This window comes from Dendrobium catenatum, unplaced genomic scaffold, assembly GCF_001605985.2.
Source record: "Dendrobium catenatum unplaced genomic scaffold, ASM160598v2 fragScaff_scaffold_1373, whole genome shotgun sequence".
Taxonomy (NCBI): Eukaryota; Viridiplantae; Streptophyta; class Magnoliopsida; order Asparagales; family Orchidaceae; genus Dendrobium; species Dendrobium catenatum.
In genome coordinates, this window is record NW_021319835.1 from 577,904 (window position 1) to 589,332 (window position 11,429).

The window sequence follows — 11,429 nt, forward strand, 5'->3', positions numbered from 1 at the left end:
TGAAATTTAAATAGGCATACTTTTTTTTTTAAATAATAATAAAATTTGATAAACTGTTTTTATTATTTAATAAATATTATTTTTTGTTTAAAAGATGGCGAAGGAGAACTTATTGAATATATACATGTTAGGGTACATTTTTTAAAATAGTTAATTTTACAATATTCTGTGTTTTAAAAAAATATATAAGTTTTATCATTTAGAAATTCCTTAAAATTTTAAAAAATAATAATAATTTAAATTTCATATACAAAAGATTAACTTTTTTAGGCATTCTTTTGCCTGCAATTAAGCAACCAAATGAGACATTAGAAATATTCTTAATTATTTATTTGAGTAATTTCTGATGTGGAAATGTGTCATTTATTGGTTGTAAAAATTTATTTTTTCAATTACACATTTGATAAGCAGCCTCTCTTTTGATTGTGGGTAAAATAGGATTGTGAAGTGCATAGTCTTACATATGAAATAGAAATTGATTTTTCTTAGAATGTGGCAATTGCATTTATTGAAGGTGGTAGGCAAAATAGTTAAAATAAATTTTTTCTAAAATTTTTTTTTTCAGGGTGGGCAATTGTCCACTCTGAGCTCTTCCTAGTTCCACTTTGTGATATTTGCCCACTCTGAGCTCTTCCTGGTTCCACTTTGTGATATATATGATAGTTTTTGCATTTCGCTTTCTAATGCATGTTAAAGTTGATTTGGATTTATTTCCAAACTGTAATAAAGTTTTATTTGTAAAGCTTTAAATGACCCATTAATTAGGAAATATATTATATTTCTAATTAAGTTGATTTGATTGGAGATTTAATTGATACATGAATTAGTTGATCTAATTATTGCATTAACTAGGAATTTGATTGATGCATTAATTAAGGGGATTTGATTATTGCATTAATTAGGGATTTGATTAGGATTATATATTATGAAGTTTTTTTTTTCTATTTTACTTTGGCTCAAACCTATAAATAGATCCCTAGGGGATGCTGTTGAGTGTATGAGAGAAGAAAAAGCTTGAGAGCTATTGTAATTCTTTATTGTTCTTCAATATAGTGAAATCATCATCCCCTCCCCGTAGATGTAGACATCTTCACCGAACCATGTAAATCACTGTGTTTATTGTGTTTATGTTATGTGCATTTTATTTTCGATGTTATTGTTTGTGCAACAATTAGTATCAGAGCTATATTTCAACAAATTTTGACAACAACGAACAGGAAGATTTTCTGTTAGTGTGGTTCGACCGGGCTTGTAGCAACATTCGGACGGATTAGACGCACTAGGCTTGATTGATTGTTAAGCCATATTAGTGTAATTATGGCATCATTAGGAGATTGTAATTTGGTGGAGGCTATAAGATCCGGTGGAGCCATGAATATATCCACCTCATCGGTGGAGAAGGCATTGATTCATCAGGTGATTACATATCCCATCAAAATTAACGTGTATAAATTTGATGGCAAGGGAACCTTTAGCATGTGGCAATATAAGGTGATGGATGCATTGTGCTCTTTGAATCTAGAGGATATTTTGGATGCTAATGAACGTTCTAAAAAAATTTTTGAAAGAGAATTGATCAAAATGAATCGGAGGGCTTGTGGCTTGATTAGAAATTACTATCTCAGGAGATCAAGTATATGGAGTGATGATGGAGACTTCTACTGTGAAGCTGTGAAAGACGTTGGAGAATAAAAATTTGACAAAAGGAGTGGAGAATCGTCTCCATATGAAACAGCGGCTCTACTAGCTTCAGATGAAGCATGGGATTGTAATTGATGAGAATTTGAATGACTTCACAAAGTTATTTGCATATCTTTTTAAATTGGATGAAGATGTTAGATATAAAAACAAGTCGCTCCTGTTGAATTTCTTCCCAGATGATTACGAAAACTTCATAATGACATTCATTCATGAGAAGGAGGTCATGGGTGAGGTGACTATTGTATTGTTGAACCATGAGTTCCGGTGTTGGGACAAAGAGTCTACAAAGATAGATTCAGTTGAGGCTCTCACACTCCAACAAGGAAGATATGAGAAATAGAATAATAAAAGGGGCGATAGTGACAAGCAGGACAAGTCTAGTTGGCGCAATCTTGGAAAGAATCAGTGTGTTTTTTGCTTGGAGACTATTCATTGAAAGAAAGATTGACCGAAGCTGAAGGAGAAGGGAAAATAGGAAAGTGAGTTTGCATCGAGGCTAATCTTAGTATAGAAGTGCGTGATGAAGATTCAGATATATCAAATATTGTATTCAGATGTTTCCTGCTAGATTCTGGATAATTGTGCTACCTATCACATTTGTTCCATTAAAAAGTGGTTCGGTACCTACAAGAAGCTTGATAGTGGTGCTGTGACCATGGGAGATGATCATGCCTGTCATAAAGTTGGTGTAGGGAGCATCTTCATCAAAATGCATGAACAGCTTATAGGTATTTACACGGGATTTTCATTTTTGTTGTGCTGGTTAATGCTTAGAGGTCAACAAATATATATTGTAGTTTTAATTTCCTTATAATTTCTAATTTATTATATTTCATCGTTAGATCTTGCTCATTTGATAGCTCAAGAATACTCATTAGATTTGTTTATAAGCATGCTTGTTTGATAGTTAAGTGTTGCAGAGATGAGGATGCTCAGGTGGATAAGTGGCTTTACTCCTAGAGACAGGATACGAAATTAGTATATACATGAAAAGGTTGGAGTAGCTCCAGTGGTAGATAAGATTAGAGAGAGTCACCTTAGATGATTTGGTCACATAAAACGACGGCTTTCTAATGACCCTGTTAGGAGAGTAGATGTACTAGATTTAACCGATGTTAAGAAATGTAGAGGTAGACCTAAAAAGACTTGGTTATAAAATATTAGAAATGACATTTTTTATTAGATCTAAATGAGAATTTGACTATGAACATGACACAATGGAGAAAAAGTATTCATGTAGTTGATCCCGTGTAGTGGGCTAAAGGCTTGATGTTGTTTTTGTTGTTTGTGAAAATTTAAAAAAATAATAGGTATATTGTAATAATTTGGCTTTTTACCATTAGAGAGTAATTAGTAGTTAATTGATCTTAGGAATTTCAGCAAATTTCAAGTTATTTTCATTTCAGCTTCTCCTTCAATGCAGAACAACGTTTGCAATAGATATTTATTATCATAATTTCAAAACCACCATGAACATCCTGATCAACTTAGTGAAATAGATTTGATTTGAATAGTTCTCATCTTCTGAAAACAATTTCTGTTTATCATCACACAAATTCATTTCACATTGAAAGTATATATTCAATCTGTAAGAAAATTGAAAGAACTTCTTTTAATTTTCAATGAAAAAATAGAACACATGTTTACAATCTTCCTCAGTCTTCAAATATAGCCGTTATTCCATTACACGGAGATTTAAAATATCTGAATCTCAAAGCCATTTAGCTTTGATTTAACTATTAAAAACAGCGCAGTTCTTTCTAATTTCACCTACATTGCCAGTCTTTACCTCAATCTTATTCATCTTCTCCATCGATTGAGCAAACGCATTGAAAAATACTTCAAGAGGACCCCCAGCAAGCTTCGAGATCTGAGCTTTAATGGCAGAAACAGTAGTAAGTGCTGCATCAGATTGGAATAAACCTCTCCTTTTCAACAGAAGCTTATAATAATCAAGATCAAATGTTTTGAAGCTTCCTGGATCCATTTCAACTGTGCTTGTGTTATCATTTGGAGTTTTGCATTTTAATTTCTTGAGATTGGAAGCATAGACCTTGTCTAGAGATGGATCTTCATCACCTTTTCCACTGAAGTTGTAGAGGCGATTGCTGAAAGATGAGCAGTGAGAGATTCCGATTGTGTGTGCACCTAATTAAGAAAGTCAATTGAACCAATTATATATAATTTAGCTAAAACATATTGGTAACTACAAATTTTTCATGAAAAATCACTATTATATTAAGACTTTGTTTAGGATAGTTTTTGGTATAAAAATTTCAAAATTCAAAAATTTTTATATTAGAAAGCTGTTTTTATAAAACATTAAGAAAGATGTCTAAAAAAAATCAAAAACTCTATTATATTCTTTTTTATTCTCTTTGAAAAATAATCTGTCCATTCTCGTAAGTAGGGTTGTCAATTTTTGAGATGACTCAAAATCCGACCCAGAAAAATTCGGGTTCGGGTCAACCCGTTTGTGAAACAGATTAGGTTTGGTTTAGCAAACTGACCCGTTTAAAAAATAGGGTCAAGTTCGAGTTGACCCAAAAATCCGAAAAATGACCCGGGAACAATTTGCCCGTGTCTGTTGCTCGCCCTGTCCGCGTCGAGTGTCCGGCTGACCGGGTTGCCCGATGAGTCGAGTCGCTTCGCGTGCGTTGCCCGACAAGTCTCTGCCGATGCACAACTTTTTCAGCCAAATCTCATAAATTCGGGTCGGGTCATGTCAACTCGGCAACCCGCGCGAGTCGGGTCTGGGTTGAAATAGCCAACCCGTTTGCAAAAACGGGTTGAATTCGAGTTGGCCCTTTTAGAACCAGATCAACTCAGGTTCGACCCGAATCCGACCTGTCGACCCAAATTGACACCCCTACTCATAAGTGTCCTTACTCACAAGCTGTTCTTCCCAACATATTTGTGATAATTATATCCATCTAAATGATAGAATTAACAATTTCCATTATTTTTCAAAGCATAATTTTCAACTTTAAGCAACCAATTGAGCCCTAAAGGATGTTTAAGTTTTTAATCAAATTAATTACCTGATAAAAGAACCAGATCAGTCAGATTAAGCCCTTTATTAGCAAATGATTTTTGCAGAGCAGTGAAATTAGATGTTGGAGGTGGAATGTTGTTCAAGGCCTCTGTTGCATTGGAGATCAAGCCATCTCTCCTCCCAGTAGGAACATGCCAAAATGGACCTCCCTGTTAACATTAATTAATAATTTCATCCAATCACTAATGGAAATTAAGGACTTAAGTACTATGTAACAGGATAATTAAGAACTTAGCTGAGATAAATCTTACCGCAACTGCGACTGCATCTCTAGCAGTCAAAGCAAGAATATCAGCACAAGAAACAACACCAGGACATTCTTTTTCCACTAAGCTTTTGATGATATCAATGACTCCAAAGCCTCTAAGGGTTAAATTGGGTGTTGCAGCTTTCTCTGCCTGGTTTGTACTGGTGGAGTTGATCAGAACAGAAGCATCACAACCCTAAATGAGGAAGAAAGAAAAACGTAATTATAACTTAAATGTTGTTAGGTTAGGTTAAAACAGCTCTGAAATTGATAAACTATGTTGTTATTGTTAAGTTAATTATAACTGGCAAAATAGATTAAGATGAAAAATTAAATTAAATAAATACATAAGATAGCTTCATAAATTTTATGTGGTTTGATGAGATCAACTTATATTCATTGTCGCAAAAAATTAAATAATCTACTAAATTTCGAAGTATATAGATGAAGATATTATATTTCATATAAAATTTATATGAGATAAATATAAGCACTATTATTAAAATAAACTTTGGCAGCATTTTTTCATCGCAGCGGTTAAAACACTTACTGTTAGCAGCAGTTTATAAACCGCTGTATATCCCGTATTTATTATCGATGCAAATGACTTCCACAGCGCTTATTTTAGTTGCGGTTTTAACACCCACAATTATGCTTATTACAACGGTTTTTTTTTTTTTTGGGACATTTAGGCCATTTAAGGCAAACTCACACATACAACGCATACACATGGACTCGAATCTTAGACCTCTTAGTTGGAAGCCTAAGCTCTCAACCAATAGGCCAAGGGGAATTGTGTTTTACATTACAACGGTTTTAAGACCTGCAAATTTGGAAAATGGGTCTATAGTAACGGTTTGATGCTGGAGTACAACGGCTCGATTGATGAAGAGTAGTTGGCCGCATATGTGCTTCTTTGAGATGCGAGCTAGGGCACGTCGGAGAAGGAGGCCAACAGAGACGTATGCAAGCTGGGAGACGTTCGTGAACCTGAGACGGACAGATGCGAGCCTTGGAGATGTAGGCGATCATGATAAGGAAGCTAGAAGCAGAGATGTATACGTACGCAAGCCTGCTGAGAGACACTGGATTGCGGGAGCTAGCTAGGGCACGGGCGATGATGAATATCGAGGGAGATTACAATGGTAGAGAGCTCGCGGGAGAGGGAGATTACAATGGGAAGGAGCTCACGGGAGATTAGTAGCTAGTCAAGAAGATTACAAACCACGGTTTACACCGCTTCTAAAAATCCTTTTAGCAGCGGTTATAAAAAAAAGGTGCTATTAAGCGCTATAAAAAATAACAATTTCTAGTAGTGGAGATTAATAACACATTCATTCAATGAGATTGGATGATGAGAAGTTGTCGCCATTAACTATTATTAATCTTTTCTTATGACTAGTGTAGGAGTTTATTTTGCAATGATTGAATGTTTCTCCTCTTGATAAAACTAAAACTTAGATATATATATATATAGAGAGAGAGAGAGTTTTTACTTTAGTTTAATTTATACTTTATCGAACTAGAGCTCGGCTCAAGTGAAAAATATGGCTCAAACTTGAAACAAATGCTTAAGTAGATAAGAAAGCTCGAATCCAATTCCTACACCTTCTTGCTGTATAGTTATGATTGTAGAATGCAGGGGTGGATCCAGTTTCTTTTTTTAGGGTGGATCAAAAAAGTTTATTTTTTTGGGGATGGACAAAGATGCTTAGTATTAATTTAAGCTGGGCAAAAAAAAATTTTGGGTTCGGGGGGGAGGGGGGCGGAAAAATGCCCAAAATACCCAAAATATTTCAAAATTTCCACACTAAATATTTAAAAAAAAAATTGAGGGTGGGCTAAGCATGTGGTGGATCCGCCCATGGTAGAATGTCAAATTATTCCTTCACAAGCTCTATTTATAATAGTTATTTAAAATTTTGGAGATATATAATTTATAATATGAACCCACAAGCTATGACAATCTTTTAATATTGAAAAAAAAGATATCACAATATCAAGAAATTATCTCTTCAAGATATTTTTCATTTAAACAAAATCTCCAAAAATATTTTCATAGCTTGCACACAAAAATTAATAATAAAATTAGTCAATAATTTTCATTTAAAGAAGAGATTCAATTATATCTCTTAAAAACTTAATGATATAAAAATTTGGCTCCGCAGTTGCAATAATTAGAAAATATCAGCGGTTTAATTTGCTGAAATTTATTAAATAATTATTTCATAAATTACATTTATGTCTTAGTTTAGGGTTTAGAAATATTAAGAATGATCTTTTCTTTTTTAGATTTAAATGAGAATTTAACTCTTATTAGATTTAAGAGAAATTATTCTATGGGGAGACCAGACATAAAACGCTGTCCGAAGACCAACCAAAATGCGTCACGTCAGCAATATCCAACCGCAGTTTCAAGTAGTACCGAGCCGCTGTACCGAGTAAGGGGTAACATGGCACATTCTGGTTGGCCTCCGGATGATATTCGACACCCGCACATAATAATTAATCTTTCCTAGCAAGATGCAATAAAGAAAAAGGATTCATGTAGGTGATCACACTTGGTTGGATAAAATTATAAAAATTTAATGTTCTAATCACCAATGGCATTAAATAGTTTAAATAAGATAACAGTAATTAGGAGACAGTAAAATACATTAATTCATGGACAGAGAAGAGTTTAACTAAGCTTACTCTAACAAAGCAATCATGGAAGTGCATTCTAAGAATAGGAGCAGCTAAAGCTGGCGCGTTTGGGAAATGCTTCTTCACATAATCGAACACAATCTTCTCTGCTTTAGGACAGCTCTTATCATAGAACCCTAACTTAAGGTCTGCTTCAACAAAGCTGATCAGAAACCCTAACAAGGCGAGGAAGACGAGATTTTTGAAGCTTAGTATCTCCATTTTTCAGAACAGAAGTAAAGCAGACAATCAAGCTATAGCTTGGTCTTCTGAGCCTGCTTTGCTGAAGTAGTTTTATAGGCCTGGATTGGTTTGATCCATGGCTTGCTTAGCTCTGTCATTTAGTGTTAGGATTCTTTTCATGCATGTTAGCTGGGAACTGTCACATGGTTTCTTGTGACTTGCGATTTAATTATTGGGCTAATCAGAGACCTATTTTTATTAGTGATTTGGTGTAGTTTAGTTATACAAAGGACAAGAGAAGGTATCATTGTGGGGGTCTGCCTTGCTGATTTTTCAATGATTTAGATAGCTTAGCTAGCTAGCTCCAAGGCAAGTCTCATGTGTGGCATTAGCTCTGTTTACGTGGGAGCCATCAGCTTTGTTGGAACAGAAAAGCAGAATAAAATGCGTATAATATATTTAAAATAATTTAGAATTATTTGAATGAGTGTAAAATAAAGAAAGGAGATTTTTTTTTTAATTTAAGGTAAATTAATTTAGTGTAAAAATAAATAGTGACAGCAATGGACAATGGTCATTGTTTTGAGAAGATTTGAGTCATATCCAAATTTGACCTGACCCAAAATAACTTGAGTCAAATTCAACCCATTTAATTTTTGGTTCAAAGTTATTTGAATCGAACATAACGACATAAATTCAATTGACTCAAATCTTATTTGAATAACCTACCATGCATTAGATGGCGATTGTTTTGAGAAGGTCTTAAGTTCTACCGCATATAAAAAATGCTCTAAATTAGGAGTGTCAAAATGGGTTTGCGGGTCGGGTTCGGGTCCAACCTAGATTGATCTGGGACTCCGGGTCGACCCTAACTTGACCAGTTTCTACAAACGGGTCAGGAAATCCAACCCTAACCCGATTTGTGCGGGTTGTCGGGTTGACCCGACACGACCCGCGGACCATCTCTATTTCGAATTTCGCAGGTGAGTTAGGTGAAGCTGATGGGTTAGGTGAGACGTCGCATGTCGTGTGGCTTGCAAGTGGCGAACCAGATGGTGAACCCTTTCTGAAGGTGGGTTGGAGTTCAAATCTCTTGCAAGATAGAAGAGAAACTTAAACAAAAGTGATTTCAAACTTCGAAAGGAGAGTTTAATTATTAAACATGAAAGAAATCAAGTCACTTTCAGATCATTTTTCTAGAGTTTTAGCTATTTATAATCAATTTAAAAGAAACGACAAGAACACAACAGATGTAACGATCAAGAAGACATGCAATACTTTGATCTCTAGATCCAAAGTTAAATAGTATCATTGCTATCATAAAATAATAAACATCGATCGGGTGTTAAATAAACGATCGAAAAAAGTTATTTTTCTACAACAACTTTATAATCATCTTTACAAAAAACTACAATCATCTCCTGCAATAGCTTTAGGCGTTAAGAAAGTAATAGGAATTCTATATTCTTCAGGTATATTCTTATGAGAATTCCATCTCTCTTTCTAGCTACTTCATTCCTAAGTAGATCAGAAGAATAAATATTTTCAAATGACTTAATAGCAGTTTGAAATCTGAACCAACTTTCACCTACTCCTACATCGTGCTTCATCAAATAATAGAGATACGTTTGGAATCTTTACTGGTATCACGTTGTTCTTAAAGAGATGGATTTAATTTATTATTGCAATAAGCTAAACCTTAAAAAGACAGCTTAACATGTATGAATATCATTAGACCTAACTAAGGACGGACAAAGTTTATAAGGTTTGTTTACTGTTTTATTCGCTGGCATATATCAGTCGTGCTACGTGCTAGAAAGTGATTTTGATACTATCTTATGGATTCGTTTGGGACGATTTTTTTCTTACTTTTTTTAGATATCACATTGTTGGTCTTTAACGTTGAGATCAGTCGACCGATGCAATCGGCAAATGTGGCGGAGTCAGCCTGCAACAAATGGGAAAATTTTTAAACTAGGAATTATTAAAAATTTAATAATTTAATTAAGTATTGAAAAAAATATATTTAAAAGTAGACAAAATTGCCCTTCAAACGGGCGACTTAGGCTGACTCAGACTTGATGAGTCATGTGCCAGTTGCTTACTATTGTAAGTTGCTCGTTAAAAGGGCGACTTGTTATAGTAAATTTTGAAAAATAATTTAAAATTAAAATTAATGAAAATATATATTAAATAAATATACTTGAAAAATAATTATAAATAAAAAATAGAGACAACAAAAATATAGAGTTATGATATTTACTTTCGAAGCTTGTGTTTAAGGAGAAACTTTGAATCATTATTTTTTTTTTTGTCACTTTACTTTTCGGTATAACGCCTATCCATTAAAAATACAAATTGCAATTTTAATACTGTCAAAATAAATAAAATTTTTATCAAATTTTGATGAACATATATTTTAAAATTATTAACTTCTATTAAAATATAGAAATTGTAGTTTACATTAACATTTTTTTTTATTCTTCCTCTATTTTTTTAAATTATTTTTTAAGTATATTTATTTAATATATTTTTCACTTAATTTATTTTTAAATTATTTTTCAGAATTTAATGTAGTAAGTCGCCCGTTTAATTGGCAACTTACTATAGTAACATTTTTTTAAATAAGTCGTATGTTAGTTCGACGATTGAGACATGCATGACTCAGCAAGTCTAAGTCAGCATAAGTCGCTCATTTGATGGGCGACTTTGCCTATTCTTAAATTTATTTTTTGGGATTTTTACATACATGACACTTAAAACATTTCAAAATACATATTTAACACTCAAAGTGTTATATTTACTAATATACCACTCAAATAACATTTCTATACTTTAAAATACCACTCCGTTAACGGAGAGTTAAAACCCTGCCCGAGGCGAGCATTGATTTCGTAATGTTCTTCATTTCGGGCGAGCAGCTTCTTCCCCCTTTTAGCCGTAGCGAGCTCCAAGGATTTCGTTCGCGCTGTGCATTGTCTTTCGCAGCTAAAGCCGTCGCCTTCACCATTGATTTCGTACTGTTCGATCACTTCGCAGGAGCTCGGCAAGGTATGCATCGTCTTCCCCGTCTAAAGCCTTGTCCGGGATTTAGGGTTCTAGTTTTTTTTTTAATTGATCTAGCTCGGCAATGAATGTATTGTTTACCCTGCATCCTCTATTTCTCATCATTTTTTTTCCCGCAAGGTTCTCATTTCTCTGTTTCGGCAAGGTTATGCATCGTCTTCATTTTCATTTTGTCGGATGAGATTGTATTCATTTTCATTTTTTTTTGGTCGGATGAGCTTGTCTTCATTTTCATTTTTTTTTTTTGTATCATTTTCATTTTGTTTTGTTTGGCCGGATGAGCTTGGCGAGTTCTAGCTTTTTTTTTTTTTTCATTGAAAATTAACAGTTGGGTGTGACCTGTTTGATTGAATGCCAAGGCATCAATTTTACTTATAATCTGGAATGCTTGATGTGTTTGGAAATTTAGAGAATGCCAAAGAAGCAAATTTAACTTATATGTTGTTTGATTGAATGCCAAGGCAGCAAATTTAGAGAGAAATCTAAAATCTG

At 33.9% G+C, this 11,429-nt stretch overlaps 1 protein-coding gene across 1 annotated transcript; it reads right to left on the bottom strand.

Moving 5' to 3' along the window:
• Positions 1-3,374: 3,374 nt before the first annotated feature.
• LOC110112233 (peroxidase 3) lies at positions 3,375-7,910 on the bottom strand. The gene is made up of 4 exons (XM_020844385.2): positions 7,698-7,910; positions 5,008-5,199; positions 4,743-4,905; positions 3,375-3,849 (listed from the first exon to the last, which is right to left on the bottom strand). Exons 1-4 carry the CDS (start codon positions 7,908-7,910, stop codon positions 3,434-3,436), a joined length of 984 nt encoding a protein of 327 aa, XP_020700044.1. The 3' UTR covers positions 3,375-3,433.
• Positions 7,911-11,429: the final 3,519 nt, after the last annotated feature.